The following is a 21,572-nucleotide window of genomic DNA, read 5'->3' on the forward strand; positions in this document are numbered from 1 at the left end:
AATAAATAAATAAATAAATAAAGATGGAGTAATAGACAATCATTAATATCTATATATTTTAGGAGACTTGATTATTGATCTACTTATAAAAACTTTTTAGTAGACTTTTAGGATTAATTTTTTTTTTTTGTCCAATTGCAAAATACAAATGTTAAAAATGTATGTAGATGATTATTAAATTGTTTAGATTCTAGCTATTTAAATATCTAAAAGCTTGTACAAGATAAGTTTTTTATAGTTAAAAGTTAGTAATGTTTTTATATAAATATTAAAACCTTAGTGGTACTTAGAACTTACAAAAAATAAGATTTGTAATATTTACAATTTTGGTACAGTTAATAAAAATATCTTATATATAATATGGTTGCTCAAAGACAACCACATGGTTGAATGAATATATAATTTTAACATATAAATATAAAGTATTAGAAGTGATTGTTTTTAACATTTAATTTAGTTCTTTTATATTTAATTAATGCTATGTATTTATAATATGTATACTTCCTTACCTTGATAAAACATGATGGAATAAGCAACAAACAAAATTTTACTTGTTTATATATTTTGAAACAATTTTAATTTAAGGCAGTTCAAACATGTTGATTTTACTAGAATATTAGAATATTAATTTGTAGTGGTAAAAGTCATTCTTATTTGTAAAATGGAATATTTTTGGAATTGTTTAGATAGTTGACAATGTAAGAAGATGGATTATAAAGCTTTCGAATCTAATGTCTACTTGGATGTGATGATAGCAAACAAAAATATAAGCATAGTCCTATTATGTTTCAATTGGTTTTGTTCTTGTAATTAATAACTAATTAAAACTTATTCTAAGACAAGTAATTTTGTACAATAAATGTTAAAAATAGTTAAAATTTATAAGCATGTTTAAATTTTATAAATTATCCACTATTTTCTATGACCTTTCTTCTTTTGTTTGCTTTAAATAAATACATTTATTATAGTATCTTGCATAACACAATTCATTAAATAATGAGTCTTAATAAGACAAACTTGTTAATTGTTTTTGGTATCAGCTCACTTTTCATTTCCAAGAACACATTTATCCTATATGATGCAAAATGATGCAAGATAATCTCCAACTATTGAATATAATCAGCAAGATAGCAATACAAAAAAATTGTAAGATAAATTATATATATATATATATATATATACACATACACACACACACAAATAACTACATGCATGTGGATGGATATGTTGTTGTATCATCCATCTTCGAAGTCATTATTCTGTGGTCATATGACCCGAGGACAAACGCTAGAATCACAGGGTTTTCAATTCCTCAACAACTTCATTCATTTTGTGTGGTCTCTCATCCTATATCATGTAGAACAAAATCCAAATCCACCTGCAAAAAGCAAAAGTCGGCCAACACCTGAAACGAGGAAAACAGTCTTGATATCTCATGACAGTCCCACACCAAAAGGTCGAATGACCTCGTGAAAGGCAGATCCCATGAATGCCAGTCAACTCTTCTGATGTTCTAGTGAGCAGGAAGATGAAGAAGCAGAAAGCCCTGCTTTTGCTGTTGACCCAATAGCAAAGTTGAGAGTTTTAGGGTTCAGATCTCTGTCACCGACATCCCAAATTTCCCTATCTCGAGCTGTGTGTGTGTGTGTGTGTCTGTGCTTTTGGTGCGTGGTGGTTGTAGTCCAAGTTGATCAATTGCTTCAGGGGTGCGATTCTAGGGTTGGAATCATGACGGAGTGGGGAAGGATTGGTGGTGAAAGAGGCTGGCGCGAGAGGGTGCGCGGGCGCACGGGGAGATGGCGTAGGGGCTTGAGAGACACCGTTGCCCGGGGCATGGGTAGCTCCTGCGGCGCCTTAGTGTCGCCAGCGTCGTAGAAGCCAGAGATTAATGCGTCAAATTTGACGACTCAAACCTCGGCATCCTTGTCTGCGTTGCCCACAAGTGAGCACTTGAATGCGTGTGGTTTGATTTTCAGTCGATTGAAATGGGGCGTGTTTGAGGCTGTCGTTGGGATACATGAGAGATGGTGATGAGGGTGAGGGCAAGAGGAGATTTAGTATTTGTATGGCTCTAGGGTTGGAGCCTTTGGAATTCATGGGTTGCAGTGTGAAGTGCGAAAACCCTACATCTTACGCTGTGCCATGAAACACACACGTTCTTTGAGGTTACCATGTTGTGGGCGTGAAGTTGAAGGTGCAATTTTGATGAATCGCAGTCCCAAAGCTACCATAGAATGTTTTTGGTGGTTTACCGCCAGGATTGTGTGCGGTTTCATGAAGTTGATGGTAGTGTGTAGTAAGCAGGGGGTCAACGAGATGCCTTGGCCATCAAGTTTAGAAAGATGGAGTGTCTTATTTGATCTATTTAAGCCATTTTCCCTACTCGTTGTTCAGAAAGATCTTGCTTTGACAAGACAAAGTTCATGTTTCCCAATCCACTCAGAGAACAAGTGTGCGATTGTTGCCGATGTGTTGGTTCATTGTTCTATCGGATTTTCTAAAGGTATAGCAAAGGACCTCACATTTCTTCGCAAGGTAGAGCGCTCTCCTGTAATTTCAACGGAATCACGTAAGCTTCCGTCTACCCGGTCGTCTGATCCGGTGCTGTTTGCTCGTTTATCTACAGTATACCTGCACAACGATGTCGTCGTCACCTGCTTTAGGATGCATGTGTGCGCGTTTGTAAGAAGCTATCAACGTGCAATCGTTCCTGTGCTTGATATTAGAGGATGTTGACGTATTGTCACGGCAAAGACATCCTCAACTATTCGTGATATTGCTGCATCGCCTTGAGTAAACGAAAGAAGTGTGTGCTTCTGTGCAGAATTGTAGGTGCAGACAAGAGCCTAAGGACGGGCTGCAAGCATGTCGTGGCGGGACGAGAAGGCGGATCACCTGCAGAAGAGCAGGGACTTCTCCCTCTTTCACGACGACGACGCCTGGGGTTCCAGAGATATTCAGAGAAAAAAGGGGAAGGACGATGGGGTTTCCGAAAATCAAGAAGCACGTGATCGGTTACTTCGGCTGAAAGCTCTTCAGAAGCAGAGAGCCAACAAGCAAAAGGAGCAATATGTTGAGAGTCCGTCCCCCGAGCGAGGTAATCGTTATGAGCGGCAGGATTTGGAGAGGAACCCAAGGCCGAGCGGGAGTAATCGGCCGCCTGCGAAGGACAATTTCGGTTCGTTTTTCGGGAAGGTGGAGAAGGTGGTGGCGGAGCGGGTGGTGGATGAGAAGCGAGCGCGTGAAATAGCTGCTCGCGAAGCACGAATTGCCGAGGCTGAGAAAGCAGCGAAAGTTCGGGCCAACAGCAGAAATGGTTTATGAGACCTCCGAGCAACGATTCTATAAGTAAACCTGCAGCTAAATTGAAGCCTGTGAAACCGGCGGCAGTGAAAGCTCAGAAATTGAAGGTCAAACGAGACTATTCGTTTCTATTCCCGGATAACATCCGAGCAAACCTGGGGGCGCTGATGATCGGGATTCTCGAGCAGAGCTCAGCAAGGTGTCTAGAGACGGGAGGGGTTCCGCAGAGGATTTGACGAAACATATGAGCGTGGGTACTTTTGCTCGGAAACCGAGAGCAGCCAGCAATAGTGCTGTGCGGCCTGGGTCGGGTCAGGTTCTCAAAGCAAGTGCAAGTATAACCAGGTATGACGGTGAAAAGAGTGTGGGGAGAAACGTGGCACCGCTTCGGGTAGGACTTGCGAGCAAGAGTGGGTTGGATGAGAGACCGCCATATCGAGGAGTGCCATCGAAGTTGCTTGTATCCTCCGATAGGTCAAAGAGCGATGGGCAAGAGAGGGCAAAGTCGGTAGGTCCGAAAGTCACAAACCACGAAAGAGCTGTGCCACAGAATTCTTGGTCAATGAAACAGTTATTGTTAACGAAGGCGATGCAGACATCAGTTCAAAGGACATCCCAATCCGGGAACGGAACCGTCCGAGAGAAAATGGTACAGAAGTCTACAATGAAGAGTTGGGCGTTACAGTCGGTCCAGGAAGGCAATGGGAGCGATACATCGAGGATGAAGAAAAACATCGGGGAGGCAGGAAAGAAGGTGGGGACAGGGGTGATGTGGGACGATGGGAGAAGAGTGGAGAGGTCAAAACATGGAGTCCCACCCTCGGAAAGCGAGATGACAGGACTGGTGGCTGGAGGACCTCGATCTGGAGCATCAGGTGGAGGTAGAATAGCCCCGGCGAGCGTAAATGGATTGAAGCGGAAACGAAACGACTGCGAGGATAGGAGGAAAGCCATCGGTGCTCCGCCGAGGGGGCCTGTTACGGACGAGGCCACGAGGAGGAAACCCGTAGGAAACGAGTGTATAGAGAGGAAATCAAGCGACGAGCTGAGGAGGAGGAAGAAATTAAGCGAAGAACCGATGGAGAGCAAGCCAGCAGCTGCAAAGGAAAAGAAGAGACCTTGGGAGCCGGAGTCCGACTATGAGTCGGACAGCGATGACGGAGGCGGTGTTCGAGCATCGGGGTATTCCAGCATTATACAGAAGCTGTTTCGGTATAATCCTAACAAGTACAAGGATTTGGACGACGAAGACGTTAAGAACATGGAGGCGAGTTTCCGGCATATACAGGTGGAGGAGTAGCGGAGCGCGCGACTGGGACGAGAGGAGGACGAGCTGGAGCAGGAGTTGATAGAGGAAGAGGAGCGGCAGGAGCGGCTGCGCAGGCGTAAGAGACAGAAGTCTTAATGAAGGTCTAGAATGGATGTGAAAGAGATGGGTGTGCCGAGTCTCAGCGGGCTTTCGATTTGACATACCATACATCATCTGAGACGTAGTATTTTGATTTAACCTGACGAAGTGGGTTTCTTTACGATGATGGCGTTGTATTTTTTGATCTTTAACTGATGGATTGCGAAGAACAAAAATTGATAACTGATGAACAAACCAAGTTGTACACTGGCGTTGGAGAGGCGTTTAGTGGTGGAGACACGTGATTGTGCACATCTGCAGCTTTGGAAGGACCAGTATTAGATGGTGATATGTTCTTGCTATGGTGAGTGGCAAACTGGATGCCGGAAGGTGTCGGCAGAGTTCAGTTCAGAAACGTCGAGCTGGGTTGTCACCGTTATAGGTGGAGGAGCTCCGTTACGAACACATGGTGTGGTCTTTAACATTGGTGTGTTGAAATCTTTAGCACATGGGGATCGAATGAAACGTTGCCCATGTGTAGCGCCTCGCTACTGACGATTGAGATTTTGTGGAGTTTCTTTGTGGGACAGGCAAAAAGAGGGAGCTGTTCCTATGCGTGGAAATTTTTCAGTTCTGATAGCTTAATTGACTCTCTTTTTTTTATTCTTTTTTTTATTCTTTTTATCATTTCCATAGCGTATTTCATTAGTTTGAACAAGAAAGAGATCATTACTGTCGGCTGCAAGTGGTTCAGTTCGTAGATGTTAGCCCTTTGTGTCCGTGTTCCTCTCAAAAAGTGCAATATCTCTTGTAGACAATTCGTATATTGCCATTACGGAAGTTATGGTAGATGTTCAGTTATAAACAAACGATTGGCGGGTAAATAGACGGGGGTCGGTGTCTCTAAAATGTAGCGTACACGCCTATGTTTCAATGCCAATCGTTTCCAATCTGATAACTAGGACACCTCCAATCTTAAGTGGGGGACTGTCAATTGACATTGCAACTCATCAAAACAGGCAGCAATTTCAATGTAGGAACCAGAGAAACTGGCTCGACATACTTGTAGCTATCCGGCTTCGATGCTGTTGAGAGCATTCTTGAACGTGCTTGAAATGAGATAGCTTGTAAAATTAATCCTTAAGACTGAATATGTTTATTCACTTTTGAGCTGTCTTTTGAATATCCTGTTGCAGGCCTATGTTTTTGTTGGATACATCATAAGTATAAGACATGGGTGTAGGTTTTGGGGTGAACTAAAGAGCAGTATTTCGCAGAATACTGTGGGTGACATTTACAAGTGAAGGTTAACTCCAGCGCTACTTTGAAGAATCATTTTTGAGCTGGAAGAGTCCTCCGGTTCGGAGTGGATGCTATTTTGCCAGACTCATGCAACTCCACTGCAAGAGGAATCAGTGCTCCAGCTCATAAAATCACTGCTGGGTTCCAAGGAAGTGGCTCTAACTGTTGGTTGCTTGTAGAGTCGTAGTGGTGTACCCATAAAATAATATTACATATAACTTATATAACTCTTAAGCAAATTTTTATTATATTTTAAGTTAAAACTGTTTGGATGATAATCATGTATGGACATTTAAGTGATGTAGATGGCTTTAGTTATAGACTTGAAGATTATGAGTATAATTGCAGAACTAAACCAGTCACATTCCCAAAAGGTAATTCGTTTAAATCTAATGGTAATGTCACTACATGAACTCAAATCAGGATTAGAGACCCTTTTGTAACCTTGAATGAGGTAATTGGTGAGTTTTAGAGAATGAATAATGAGGTGAAATAATTTTGGATGTGTTGAGCATGCATAGAATTGGTAAATTGTCAATTCTAACAATGTAAAAGAAATTTTATGGATTGCCACATGCTGTGGTAGCAAAGTTCAAAGTTTAATTAGACTTCCATAACAAAATTACTTGAGAGATTTTTTTATATTTATTTTATTTTTAAATTAAAGAAAAAGTAACAATTATATATATGTTTTTAAATTCAGAGCCAAAAACTTGAATTTTGAAGGTGGTAAGATGTGGATTAACACTTCTGTAATTCTGTACTTTGTGATGCATTTTTTATAGTGTATTCTATTTTATTTTACAAAAACTACAAATGGTGAATCTATTTTTAATGGTTTAAAGACATGGAAAATATGAAAAGTTAAATTGAGGCAAATCCGATATTAGGTTTGATGCAAGCCAAGAACAATGGTTGTTTTGATACCAACATTTGTAACTCCTATAAAACTGGATTCTTTTGTGGTGCATTATCATCGTAGTTTAATACTTTGTAATTGTGCACCTTATTAAAACTTGTTATATGATTTCATCAGAGCTCTATAGAAACCCTAAAACATGAGTTGTAAAGGAACTAATGGAGTATAAGAAATCTAAAACTCACTTGACTAAACTTAAAAAAGATGTTTAATTTTTAAACAAAAAATTTGTATTGAGTTTATGAAAATTCACAATTCTATTCAACAAAACATTATTGACAATTATTGCCACATTTGATCTTTAAATCGTAACAATTCTTTACATGTTCAAACACCAAAACAGTTTTGGGACTCTAAAGATGACTAAATCTTGGTCCGTGCCATCACATGCAAGTATGAATATTTTGTGTAGATTAGTAATAAAAGTGATTATAAACAACAAAAGAGTTGCTAATTAGGTACAAAACAGTAGAAGAGTGAAGATTTTGTGAAGATTAACATTAAAATACAAATATGAGCAATGATAACCATTCCTTCAGCTTGGTTTGTGTGTTGATGAAGACAATGCAAATGCATTGGGTTTTAATCTTTTCTGTTTAAAATATAATTCACTTTAAAGTATTGCGATAGAACAAGATATCTTTCTATTGAAATTTGCAATGTAAACATAGTGACAACATTGTGTGTTTGTAAGAATTAGTAATCAATACCTTTAAAAAAAGTTTTAAAACTATTCAACAGAAGTAGGTGGCATTGTAAAGGAAGCTTTTATACAGTTCTTGGAGTTATTTGATAATATTTAATAAAGTTGCAGTAAACTAAAAGATCATCCCTCATATAATAAATTTGATATATTGACCTGTTTATTTTTATTTTTCATAACAAATATTATCATATCAAGTTTGCAGTACCTTGTCCTAAATTGCAAAATAAATAATTCATATGTTCTAAATAGCTTTCCATGCCATAAAATAAGAATTGAACTACACATGGATTTAATTAAGAAAGCTTTGCATATAAGTACATCTAAACATAAACACACGTAATTTATTTTTTTTTTAAAAAAAAAAAAAACAAACAAACAAACAAACTTAAACATACTGGCTTCTAAAATCAGGCTACCAATTGTACTGGAAATGTTTTCTACCGAGTATTTTTCTTATTAAAAAAACGAAAATTAGATTTTAATTTTTTCAGCGTTTTTTAACTTGTTGAAATGATATGGTTTTAAAACAATTAAGGCCAAACCATAAATTTCTTCAAAATCTACTTACCAACAGAATACATTTTGATTTTTCTCGATTATCTTCTAAAATAAGAGGTATCATCATTTTGAATAACAAAAATGACTCATCCAGTTTATCATAAGTTAAAAACCTTTGGAACACCATCAATTACAAGTTGTATGTATTTTTCATAATATTTCATGTAAAACGAAACCAAGTCATCCAAGCTTCGAAAAAAATTCACGTATTTTTATTTTTATTTATTTTCAATAACACACTTATCATTGTTCAAAAATGTATCAAAGTAATATTGTTTGTATGATTATTGATGATCACCATACTTGGATAAAGCATGAAAAAAATATAGTATTTCAATAATCCAGTTTGTGAAATAAAAGAGAGTAAAAAGTAAATAAAGTATTTTATCCACCCATCCATCCACTACCCAACGAAATCATCCATATGGATGAATGATCTCGATCCGCGAGAGAGCGCCGCAGAGCGTGCGAGAAGACCAGGAGGAGGAAGAGGAGGCCTCGCGTCGCGCTCTCGTGACCGAGATCCTCGTCGCAGCGGGATGGATGGCATTGTACCGGATGATGGGACGAAGAGGAGGAGGAAGAGGAAGAAGAAGACGAAGGAAAATCGACGAGTAGGAGAAAGGAATAGGATGGGACCAGACGAGACGAAGAATCGAATACCCTCGTCGCTCTGGGAAGAAAGCGGGGATTGCAAGCAAAGTGAAGCAAAGCAAACGGAAAGGGGCACACCCTTGGAAGAATCCCTCCTTCCTCCTCCTGCATGCCAGACCCAATTCCTGCCATCCAATTCCCCGCTACTACTTGCAACTCGCTGTGCACTCCACCAGACTCTCTATTCTGCTTCTTCTTCCTCCTGCAATCGTTTTTTCTGGGAGGAGCCCCATTGTCGAGTCTGAATTGCGTTTTCGTCGCGGGGTTTCTGGTCCCCGGGGATAGGGTGTGATTGGATTGGTGGGTTAGCGCGAGAGAGGTTGTGGGTTTTTGCGAGAGGAGAGGAGAGGAGAGGAGAGGAGGGGAGAGGAGAATTGAGTTTTAGGCATGGCGAATGCGGTGCTTGTGAAGCCTGTGGCGGCCGTGGCGAGCTGCAGAGGTGCTTCCAATGTGCACCACCAGCTGCTCAGTAGTAACTGCACCTTCTTGCCTCCCCAACCTGCTAGGAAAGCTCCCGTGTAAGACTCGGTCGCGTGTTGGGATGGTGTTTTTAGTACTTGGGTTACTTTTCCATAGAGCTGCTTAAGTGTGGGTCGCGTAAGCTTTCCTTTGCGGCTTCGGAGTATGGGCGGATTGGGATACAATTGATTCCAGTGGGTTGGTTTTAATGGTTTCGATGTTATTCCATCCGCGAGAGCCTTGACTATTTTAGGTCCTGGATTTGGATTTCTTGTGCAGTGGCAGGAAACTTGTGGCGCGTGCAGCTATCAATTCCTCAGGATTCTGGACCCCCGAAGCTGCTGTTCCCAATTATGACATTTGGTCTATCAGGTGAGAACACGACTAGTCGTTCTTTTTCCTCCTTTTTGGACAACTCAACTTTGCTGTGGGATTCTCGGGGTGCACATTCAGAAGAAGAATGTCTAGGAAGGTCCACACATCAGCGAGTTGTCAGTTTCGATTTTTGATGAGCCTTGTTTCTTCATTCGGATCAATTTTAAGGCTTTTTACAGAGGCGATTTTTTTAATTAATTAATTAATTTAAAGAATAATACACATTACAATGCTTTTCGTTTGTTTTTTGTGCAGAAATGACCTAGAACTACCAACTTCAGGCTTTATGGGGCAGTCTCCAAGAGCTCAGGGAGGACAGGGTCCCCCTCCTATGCTCGCTGAGAGATTTCAGAGCGTAATTACTCAGCTATTTCAGCAGGTACAATCTGTTTACTCGAAGCTCAAATCGTGTCGTGTATTAGGCACTATTTTTGTAAAGGATGTATTACGCCTTTTATAACAATCGGAGTTGTTTGCAAGTCGGTCTCTTTGATCATGGATTTGTAAGATATTGCTGACAAGGATATCTTATTGGCATGAAAGAGAATCATTCGATGTGGAGGCGCTGTGGACGACGACATGGCTAATTTGATCGTTGCTCAGTTGCTGTACTTGGACGCCGCTGACCCCGACAGGGTATGTAGCAAGAAACCTCTCTCGTACAGAACTGCAGAGTGTTAGTTGAGAAAGGATGATTGGGGTCCAGGGTCTGAGAACTTCAGCACATCATCCTTCCTTGGTTGGAATTGCATAGAATTGCTTGTGCGTCCACTTTTTTTTTGGGAGAAATGTTGCAGCCCTAGAATTTAACAGAGTGTTACAATTTGTCTGTTGCATCCTTGCAAGTCTGGTTTGACATCTATTGCTGCTCTATCATGGGTCTCTTCCTTTTTCTAACTCAGTTATTTCTGTCGGTTTTCTGGCAGGATATTGTCATGTATGTTAATTCACCTGGTGGTTCTGTCACAGCAGGTAAAGCATACATGACAGCAATCAAAATCATAACATGGATTTGTTTGTTTGTTTGTTTGTTTGTTTGTTTTGTTTTGTTTTCTTTTCCGCTTTCTGCACTGCGCTTCTGTGGACGGTAATTGTGAGTTTGGTAACATGAAGTTCGTCTGGGGTTCTTTAGGTTTTATCTTGTAGTTTCCTCTTAAAGTTTTGTGTATGATTTTGACAGGAATGGCAATCTTCGACACCATGAGGCATATTCGACCTGATGTGAGCACAGTCTGTGTTGGGCTTGCAGCCAGGTTTGTAATTCTTGAGATTTTTTCATACATTTCAACAGTTCTGGATAAGATCGAATGCCCCGCAATTCATTATAATATTCTATATTTTTACATCTGCATAGTGTAATGCTTCATTTGCATCTTAACGAGGTGAAACTGATATGTCGTCATGTACTCTGAAAAGGCGTCTATCTCCCCTATTTTCGGATCCTTCAGGGCTAGTTGGGACAATTACTGTAGAGTATCGGTGGCAATCACAGTAGCGTACGTGGATTTTTCATGAAATGTAAGAATGTTATCCTAAGAGACTCAGCAAGTATTTCGCCTAAAGAACCGTTTGTTGTTGGTGGATGTGGTGCAGTATGGGAGCTTTTCTCCTTAGTGGTGGCACTAAAGGTTCGCTTTTTGAACCTATTTATTGTCATTAGTTTTTATGCCTTGATCCTGTCATGGACTCGAACTTCGCTTTATGAGCATTTCATGTTTTTGGCTCTTGATATTCTCTTTACATATTGTTGACTATTCTACATCAAGAGGTTCTACATTGATCGCAGCTGTGGATTCAACGTGCTGCAGCAAGAGAATGCTGTAGACATTTCTCGTTTACCTCTAACTGATTTTAGAAACTGCCTTTGGTTTTCTTCCATCCCAGGTAAACGATACAGTCTACCAAATTCGCGAATTATGATTCATCAACCTCTGGGAGGTGCTCAAGGACAGCAGACTGATATTGAAATTCAGGTGCACATCTCCTTTATTTATTTAGCTTTTATTTTCAAACTAATCGCTCCGAGCTCGCACACAAATTCTTTCAGAATTTTGACTTTTAAATGCTGCAGACTGCTCTTGTAACGGATCCTCATGTGACGACTGCAGGCTAACGAGATTCTTCATCACAAAGCCAACTTGAACGGTTATCTAGCATACCACACTGGACAGCCCTACGAGAAGATAGTCCAAGACACGGACCGAGATTTCTTTATGAGTGCCAAGGAAGCGCAGGAGTATGGCCTCATCGACGCTGTTATTTCTAACCCCCTCAAAGCCCTTAGACCTCTACCATCTGCCAACGGATCAGCAGACTCAAGCCCTACCCCTACCTAAGCACATTCTATTGTAGTCATTAGAGATCAGGGTTATAGACAAAGGCCATATTGTCCAGGAGGTCACGTCCTATTTACGGGCTTCAAAATATACTTCAATTCTACATTGTACATGTTTTTTTTGACATCAATCTTTGTTTGTCCATGTAGCGTCTCTTAATTATGCTAAATGTTTGATGCGATGCTTTTCTTGGAACACTTGAGGTGAGTATATGCTTGCAGGTGAACATGTAATACATTCCTGTGAACAGCCTGCAATATCTGGCACGCTTTTTCCACTCTAGCACTGACTCCATAATTAAGCATGTTCCTCTTCTTGCTTCGCTGGATCAAGTAGCGGAGAGAAGATGCTTAGTCTGGCTTGGTTTCATTCATGCATGTTTTAAAATTCCTTTTCAGGAGCCGAAGTGAATTAATTAAAAAGAATGAGCGTGTATTGAATTGAGCCTTTGAGTTCCCCTTCTTCCTTTTCTTTTGTCATTTGTTTTACCTTTCTGTTTCCTTCCTTGTACACATTCAAGTATATGTGAATTGATTGATAATTACACAAAACTTCTCATTTTTGTGTTGTACGTCAAGTTAGACTTTTAGAAGAATCAGTTCTCGATGCAAACTAATTCAGATTTAGAATATTTTTACTGAATTTAGCATATATAAAGCTATAATGATATGAAATTATTTTATCAAGAAATTACAGAAATAAATGAATTTAAAATTTGATTTGTATAAGCAAGATATAATAAAGTATAGGGTATTAGGAATTTTGAAAGTCTTTTGCATTTACTAACCATAAATGAATACTTTTAGAAATAAGATAAAATAAATAGAAAAATTAAGTTCAGTGCACACAAACTTGAAACCACAGCTGAATGCTATCAAGAAGCAACAAAGATTCTTGGACTAGACAATAACTAACAAATTGAATTTGTATTGAATGTATTAAGCAAATGGGGGCTTCCATAAATCTGGTAATGAAAACATTTGTTTGTGTTAAAAATAATAAAATTTACAAATAACTTATTATATATATATATATATATATATATGTATATATTTGATTATTTATTTATTTTGGTATATTGCATTTGAAGGTTATAATACATAGTTTGGAGAATACAAATAGATGTGTGGTATTGGTCTAGATAAAGTCATATAATGTTTGTAAAGATGGAGATCAAGGTACTTGAATAGATCAACACTAAAGATTGTAAGTAACACTATTCTTTGAAACTTATCTTTCAGACTTAAAACTTGTTTATTATAGTATCTTTAGAATGCAATATCCAAAGAAGGCCTAGTGACACCTAGTTTGGTATTGGATTGCTACAAATATTGAACATTGTGTGACCTTAACCCCATTGTTATGGTTGCTTGTTTTTGGATTTAGCTACAGAGTGTCTTGGTCTCAACTCATTGCAAAAATTGGTTTAGACCCTCGTAACTAAAACAATGATTAATTGCCAAGAAAATCTAAAAAGAGGGTAGATTAATAAATAATTATATATATATATATATATATATATATATATATCTTACACAAATAAAGTATAGTGCACCTTTTTCTACTATGAATTATAATATTCTTGTTGCATTACCTTGAGGTTGTAATCACCCTCATGAAGATTTGGCATTAAATTGATTAGTATACTAAATTATTCTAAATAAGCTCAATCTTTTTCAAACAAATTTTCTAATATATGGGATCTAATACCAATTTGGCATGAAATGTGATATCTAACCAAGAACTATGCAATTGCAAGTTGTACACTTCCGATGCTGATCAACACATGTTGCATCGTGCATGATATCAAGTGGATGACAGGACAATGCAGTTACATCAGTATAAAAGAATAGATACTACTAAAGCAGTAGACTAGGAACTACCTGTTTTAACAATTGAGCAAGTCCAAAGTAAGAACAGAACTTAATTCGAGAATTGCAATACTTGGCTGTCATAAAATGACTACAACGTCAACATATAATGTTAAGTATTACATGTGCAACACAAGACCCGTTAATAACAGCGTGAACATTAACGAAAGAGCTAAGACTGGAATGCTACTACTGCGAACAGCACGAAGAGAGTAACAAAAAGAAGTCATCAAATGCATAGCGCCGCTTGCAAAAGGATAAGCAAGAGCCTCTACCACAGAGCAAAATCAAACAAAAAATATACATGACTGTAGAAAAGAACTGAAAGTCGAATTTTGACAGGAGCTTCTCTAGCTTCTGAAGAAGGGTGTAATGTTCACTTCTCACATCTCCGTGTACCTTTGTCTGCGAACATTCTTCCACGAGTATTCACAAGTTCAGAATCCCGCGTTTGGAGGCACAAGAATTTTAAATTGATTGCAACACAAAATCTTTCTATTTGTTGCGTGTTCAAAATCAAGATCTTCTCCCTGTTATCCAATGCAGATCATAAAAGGACAACAAAACTTGAACCCTGGGTACTACCACCGCGCTTCGTTGTCATAGCACTTCCCATGCTTGAATTTAAGCTGTAAATTAAACCTGCAAAGCTATAAGTGAATTAAAATTACCCATCACGAACTCTGGGTGAGAGTCATTCGAGCTAGCACTAACCTCGAGAAATTTACCCTCTGTCTTCAGCTCATTGTATCTGAAAAAGACCATTGGCACGATCAATCAAAGCGTCGATTTGCACTGCAGCAGCAAACGAGGTCGGGAATACTACTTTGCAACAACACGCGTATAACCACGTGGTTAATTCTCTTGCAGCATTGTCTAATTAACCACAAAAATATATTTTTTAAAAAAGCTAAAATAAACATTTTAAAATGTGATTTAGGATTCTTTTTTAAACCCCAAAATCCCCACCTTGCCCACAACCCACATTATGCTTCCTACGTTGAAATCAGCACACATGTTCCAGTGCCATGAGATCGATCATTCCCAAGCTCTCGATACTTTCACAGCTCAAACGACCAAAAAGAGCTCAATTATTTCTGAATAACAAGACTTGTAGAATAACAAAACAATGCATTCCTGATAATCCTATATATATATATATATATATATATATAAATTTATAAAATAAAAAAATTGTTTATGTTCAACGGAACCAAATGAAGAAAATCCATTTGTGTTGTTCAAAGGTATTTATTTATACATTCGTTTCTCCACAACATTCATGTCTTGGATTGAAACTCTTGGGTTGTGTTGTACTGTATCCAAAAGTGCTACGGAAAAGGATATGAACATCTCATTTTCCAAAACCGTAACTTAAAACCTAAATAAATAGATCGGTGCTTAGAACCAGTTATAATTTAACCAAAAGCCTGTTGCTTTCTAACTCGCATTATGTACTGCTGCCCGTATACCCCACCCAGACAGGTATCGATCAGGTGTCTGAAACCCACGAAAGCTTGGGACGGCCATGAAGTGGGGCTCGATTCCAGTCGTGGCGATCGAGAACTCGGTGCTCAGTGGAATGATGTACCGCGCTGGTGATTTGCAATTGTGGGTGATCGTGCGTAGATGAGATTTGGGCTGCGTTTCGATTTCTCAGTAGGGTTTGTTTATTGATGCGTGGTTGAATCGAGAGAATCGAGTGAGGGGAGCGAGTGTGGGGTCTTGTTGTTGTTGTTGTTGAGAGATTTGCAGGGGAGGTGGAGAATTGGAGAGTTGGGCGGAAGGAGATTTGTTTGCGGCTGATGAAGCTGCGCCATGCCATGGTGTGCGCTAGCAACCAGAACCGCAGCATGGAGGCGCACGCGTTGCTGCAACGGCAGGGGCTGGATGTGAGCTCCTACGGGACGGGGTCACACGTGAAGCTGCCTGGCCCGTCGATTCGAGAACCGAATGTGTACGCCTTCGGCACGCCTTATCGGAGTATTCTGGAGGATCTCACGAATAAAAACCCTGAATTGTAGCTTCTCCCCCTCCCCTTATTTATTTATTTATTTTTTCTCTCTCTCCTTTTGAAATTTTGAAAATTACTCATTTGTTTCTTTGTAAGTGCTGTTGGTTTGCAAGTCAAGAGTATCGTGAGGCATTTTGAGTAGGGTTTAGCTGTCGGATCACACACATGGGAAACACTTTTTTAGACGGAATTTTGGTTCAATGTGAAGACCTTGCCGCCTTGTCTTCTGCATTCTATTTTCATAGAACTGGTTTTTGTGGCCTTTTTCTTCATTTTCACTCTCTGGGATACGCATTCCATTCATTGGGGCTAGGGCGTTGTAGTAAGTAGGACGCCGTCTGTGCATCTCGAAACAGTTCTTCTCGTGTAAATGCGATGTATATGAACTGACATGGAATGAAAATATTGAATAATGTGTAATGTAAAGCTGCATTGACGTGTCCTTAAAAAGGGCCGCTGGAGGTTTTGTTTCTTCAAGAAATTCAGGAACTTCGATGAGAATTTAGATTTGACTAGCGTCTATTTTTAAAACTTCACAAAAAGAGTTTCAAAGAACGGTTCTTCTTGCAATAGAAGTTGCATGTCAGTGGGCGAGGAGGATGACATGTACATGAATCGTAGTTTAATATTCTTTTATTGTAACTGTTTTTGCCTTGATTTTGGAGGTGTAGATATAAGCGGAATGGTCTACTGCAAATGTTGAAACGTAATGTAGGTGTGAAGGAAGCACCTCAGCGATGGCAAGACAACGCAGCAGATGGTGCTTTTGATGTAGTCTTCACCTTTGAAGAACGAGTTTTTAATATGGTGATTGATGGTACATTGCCTGCTAAATTATTTTTCTGCATATCTTCTACGATTCCTGACACTGGTTTTCAACTGTTTGTGAAGTGTGAGATTTAGCTTTCAGAATAGGTGAACATGAATTGGTTGACATGAATCAGATAGTCCTTTTGATCGAAAACAAAGTTGGTCTCAATTTATTCCCCGAGTTACCTCACATCTCTCTGAGATAGACATTGGTTGTGTTATTTCAACTGCAGATCTTGAAAATAGGGAGGTGAGGTTACTGAACGTAGCGTTAATAATCAATCTAGATGTAAAAGACAATCATGAAGAGGCTGCTATCGGCGGCAAACTTGCTCTTGATCTGTGCCAAAAGGTAAGAACGTGTTCATTACTTGACTTAAAAAGAGCTAGCAAGTCAAGGCAGGTGCAAGATGCATGGATAATGGTTGTGCACAATTCCCAAGTAATTTTTGCATAATGGATGGATATTTGAGCCTTGGCTAGTTATGGTTTTCAGAGATAGTTGTTACTTGGTGGTGTGCAGCTTGAACTGGCAGACGCTTGGGAAGACGAAATCGATGATATTATCTCTCGGTTCGAAAGACAACATAGGAGAAGACTCATTTACACAATACGCTTTTACTAAAACCATCATCCCCGACCCTTAAAGAGTCTTACAATGACTTTCAATTTTTGGTATATCTCACATAGTGCAATTATTGCTGCATTCATGTTCGGGGAGTTTGGATTTTTGAGTCTGGCAAATCGTTTTCTCAACCACGTCCATCAGCCTCGAGTTTTCGGCTCCCCTTTATTGTAGAGACTACAGCTGCGGTTGGAATATATCAACCCAGAAAAAAACTACTCGCAAGGAGTCAGTCCTGTGTACGCTCATGAAGTAATGCACGGCTAAGAGATCAAATTTGGTATCTCATCCTCGGCGTAACGATGTGAGCACAAAGAAGAGGTCCTCTTGACCGAGGTGTAAATTTGCTCATCAATGAAATAGGGCTAAGGTTTCTATTTGGAGGCAGACTCAAGATTGGCCTTACTAGGTACAAGGTCTTCACACGAGTGCCCTACACACGGTAGCAGTTTATTACTACCTTCAGACTATTTATGAGTGGTTCTCTTTTGCCCAGCTGAACCAGTTTTTATGCAGTTGACGTGTTGATTGAGCAGATAAATAACTATTTATGGCCGGTTGTCCAGGGGTAGAGTATGGCAATGGTTTACATACAATCATAGATTCATGATGCCAATTTTATTGATTGCATATGGTTGAGTATTTTGTCAGCATGGTAGGATTTTGGATTATTGATGAGAGCCTCCCGTCTATGTAGAGCATTGGGAAAGTCTATACCCGAAGACAGCACCAACACAATTGGGCAATACCTTATTCAAGGTTTCCGGAGGAATTACCGCAGGATACATTTTGTTATTCTTGTAAACCACGTTTTGCTCGTGTGATCCAATGGTATGCGGATGCAAGAACTGGTGGAAAGTGGTGCCGTTGAGGAAGACGTCTTTGGAGCTTTTAATGAAAATGCTGTTGTCGTAGTTCGCTCCTATCCCATTAAACCATGGTGTAACCTCCACTCGCCTCCTTGCCACGAATGCATTAGACTCAGAGTAAATCTTCCCACCTACTCGCGCACCCAACGCGTAGTAGCCCCAGTTTGAGTACAAGTTATTGAGCACGTGACACCGTCCCCACCGGCAATGCGGCATCCGCTGCATCGAGTCTTTGAACCAGTTCCGATACACCGACACTCGCATGTCCGCATCTTGTTTGTCGAAGTCCGAAGCGCCCAACAGCATGTTAAAATTGTAGTTGGACAAATGCGAGTTGGAAATCGTCACGTCTGTTGAGCCTTGCAGCACGGAGACCAACCCAAGCTTCGCGTCTTTAGAGGTGAGGTGATCCACCCAGACTCGGCTTGACCCCGCAAAGATGTGCACCGTGTCGCTCTCCCCCACTCCGCTAATCTGGAAGTTGTGGAGGATGACATTGGAAACTCCGCACAACACCATGCTTCGCCCTGTTATGGTGACATTGAATCCTCGTCCGTCGACAGTAGTTCCGCTCTTGATCCACAACAGGTCTGTAAGCCTGATCTCAAAGCTTCTAGCGAATGTGATCCACACTCCGCCATTTGCTTGACCGCCTTGGTTCACCCCGTATCGTAGCGACCCGGGCGAAGGCTTCTTATGGTCGTCCTCGTTGTTCGTTACGACATAAGACTTGCCCATCAAGCCTCCCGTCACCCCTGCAGCGTAGCCGAATGCGCAGAGCGGGAGACGCCTCCCCTTCCCGCATACGGAGAACTGGCAGTTTGTCGGGTGGATGGTGGCGCATCCTTGGATGGCTTCGTCGTTGAAATCAGCTGTCACGGATCAGCAGCACATGTCATCGAATGAAACCGAAACAAGACACTCATGTGTGTCAGCACAATCTTAACCAACAACTGTCGCACTGTATCCAAGTCATGGTACAATCGCAAAAGTAAAACACAACAAACTATACGGAAAGAATTACTTACATGGAGTTACCACCTTGGATTCGGTGGAAGACGACTCGGAACTGGCAACAAGAGGAGCACCACTCGTCTCACTGACATCCCGGTCGAGAACCTCCACCGCCTCTGCGTCTAAAGACAGCTGTGTCAGCATTTCCTTCATCGTCATCAGCGCCCACTCACTGGTATGGACCATCGAAACTGGCAGAGTATCCTGAAATTGCCAATTCCCGCAACTGTCAGAGATCATCTCCGTGTACAGATTCATAATAAATACCCGACGCGGTTGCACACACACACACATCAAGTGGAGCAGCAATCAATCATGGGGTGAGGGAGTTCGATCGACTGGCTTACAGCGCGCATTGCCAGGAACGCATTGCAAGATGACACTGCCTTCGCCGCACTTCGAAAGAAGTCGGCCAATTCCTGCAATGGGGTGCACGCGAGCTGGTTCCTGACCCAAATCAGAGCCTCGTTGGCGCTCTGAATCTGCCGCGTGCACACGTCGGCAATGACCCCACCCTCCGAAGCCACCAGCTGCAGACTGTCGGTGACGTTGCCCAGCGCTCTCATGGTGTGTGGGAACCTTGAGTTCATCGCTGCCGCGACCTGAGCTCTCATCTCATCGGCACCCGCGCAAGTGCTACTCAAAAGTAATAGCACCCAAACCCATCGCAGGGACATCTTTTATACACACACGGTGCCACTGAACGGCGAGGATACCAAGGCCAAAGGGGCTTCTGCAAACCCACTCTCACCCAAGTCACACACTAATCAGTTAATAACTCTGAACTAATCCAGCATTGAGATCATCTTAGAAGATGATATTATTCCCAACATGCTCTTAAGCTCTCAATCTCCTGAACACCTGCAGATGAGAGCACTGATCCATTGCATCTCAACTCACACTTCCTCAGACCATGTCACCCAAGTGTGTTGCAGCTGCAGCTGAAGATCGCCAGACCCCGGATATCTGAAGCGCACACTATCGATCCATCAGGTCCCTGATATGAATCTTATATTGCTTTGGCTCACAGTTTGATTGTTTGTTTCTATATATGTATATATATGTAACTCTATCCATATAGCTATACATCTACAAACTAATAATACAGTGTATGAGTATAGGGAGAGGGGGAGTGTGGATTCGTATCTGAGTCCGGGTTCTGGGGCCCATTCTCGGCCGCGTTTCATTCCTTGTGGGGCCTGCCTGCTTTGCATCCACCTTGCTTGCTTGCTTGAATGTTTTAATTCATATATATATATATATATATATGTGTGTGTGTGTGTGAGAGAGAGAGAGAGAGAGAGTGCATGGATGTTTGATGATATGAAAATGATGAGTTTCACAACATCGTTATTTTATAATAATCACAATTTATATTTAGATAATAATAATAATAATAATAATAATAATTGTTATTTTGTTTTGTAACTGAGACTTAGCCTCTTGTATTATATGGTGGAATAAGTTTGATTATTTGCTTAATTAATTCTTGCCTGTTCCTGAATAAGATTTAGAAGAAAAAAAAACACAACCTTGAATGATTTTAATCTTGTAATTACATATGTTTGCAAAGATTAAATTTAGGTTTACATATTTTAGATCTTGCTATTTATGTGATGTATTTACAATTCTAAATTTCAATTAACTTAAGTTTTGTAGAATTGAAAAATATGACATAAAAATCTATATATGTAATATATTTTCTTTTTTCTATTAAACAATTCAAGAAATTTTAAAAAAAAACGCATATATTAAAATCAAGTATTTTCTCTTTTGCACTTATCTAGTTGGTTTAAATAGAAAAAAATTAACGACAGTTTTACATTTTTTATGTAAATGGACTGTAATTGTTATTAACTTCTATGAGCACTTGTGAATAGTATAACTATATCAATGAACTTGATATGTTGTTTTGGCATATTTTACTTGTAAATCAGGTACTTATTTAATTCAAATTATTTATGATTGGAATTTTCAATAATAAGTAATCATAGTTCACTTGTCCCCAATACATTTGTTTTCTTCAATAGTGTTAAAAAGTTATTTTTTATGAAAATATTATTCTATACAAATATATATATATATATATATATATATACGCATATATACTTACATATTTTGAAAGATTCAAATCATGATAAAAAATAAAATAAAAAATATTGTTGTAGAAAGAAAAACTACATTGATTTTAAATAAACATATTACTCAAATAAATAAATAAACATATATATATATATATATATAGTTTTTGGTATTTTTTAAAAAATAATCAAGTAAAAGCAGTGAATTCTGAATTTATAATATGTTTTCCTATTATCATACTGATAAACTCTAGTAATTATGTTGTTTTTTCATTTGATTGTAGTAGCAAAGTAATAAAATCTTTGCGTTCATTATGTACGTTCATGA

General features: G+C 39.6%; 4 protein-coding genes across 4 annotated transcripts; 3 read left to right on the top strand and 1 right to left on the bottom strand.

The window, feature by feature from the left end:
- The first annotated feature begins 1,504 nt into the window (after window positions 1–1,504).
- Window positions 1,505–5,834, top strand: LOC112275892 (uncharacterized). Its single transcript, XM_024506622.3, has 2 exons — window positions 1,505–1,942; window positions 2,825–5,834. Exon 2 carries the CDS (start codon window positions 3,548–3,550, stop codon window positions 4,601–4,603), a length of 1,056 nt encoding a protein of 351 aa, XP_024362390.3. The 5' UTR covers window positions 1,505–1,942; window positions 2,825–3,547; the 3' UTR covers window positions 4,604–5,834.
- A 3,054-nt stretch (window positions 5,835–8,888) lies between these two features.
- On the top strand, window positions 8,889–12,104 carry LOC112275465 (ATP-dependent Clp protease proteolytic subunit 5, chloroplastic). The gene is made up of 9 exons (XM_024505795.3): window positions 8,889–9,308; window positions 9,529–9,621; window positions 9,880–10,003; window positions 10,168–10,260; window positions 10,551–10,596; window positions 10,805–10,877; window positions 11,218–11,252; window positions 11,509–11,597; window positions 11,733–12,104. Exons 1-9 carry the CDS (start codon window positions 9,178–9,180, stop codon window positions 11,958–11,960), a joined length of 912 nt encoding a protein of 303 aa, XP_024361563.1. The 5' UTR covers window positions 8,889–9,177; the 3' UTR covers window positions 11,961–12,104.
- A 3,095-nt stretch (window positions 12,105–15,199) lies between these two features.
- Window positions 15,200–17,910, top strand: LOC112276226 (uncharacterized). The gene is made up of 4 exons (XM_024507349.3): window positions 15,200–15,851; window positions 16,517–16,662; window positions 16,889–17,007; window positions 17,179–17,910. The coding sequence occupies exons 1-4, from the start codon at window positions 15,637–15,639 to the stop codon at window positions 17,278–17,280; spliced, it is 582 nt and encodes a 193-aa protein (XP_024363117.1). The 5' UTR covers window positions 15,200–15,636; the 3' UTR covers window positions 17,281–17,910.
- On the bottom strand, window positions 17,866–20,217 carry LOC112276225 (putative pectate lyase P56). Its single transcript, XM_024507348.2, has 3 exons — window positions 19,511–20,217; window positions 19,178–19,367; window positions 17,866–19,021 (listed from the first exon to the last, which is right to left on the bottom strand). Exons 1-3 carry the CDS (start codon window positions 19,838–19,840, stop codon window positions 17,970–17,972), a joined length of 1,572 nt encoding a protein of 523 aa, XP_024363116.1. The 5' UTR covers window positions 19,841–20,217; the 3' UTR covers window positions 17,866–17,969.
- Between the last annotated feature and the right edge of the window lie 1,355 nt (window positions 20,218–21,572).

This window comes from Physcomitrium patens, chromosome 23 (genome assembly GCF_059467195.1).
Source record: "Physcomitrium patens ecotype Gransden chromosome 23, ASM5946719v1, whole genome shotgun sequence".
NCBI lineage: Eukaryota > Viridiplantae > Streptophyta > Bryopsida > Funariales > Funariaceae > Physcomitrium > Physcomitrium patens.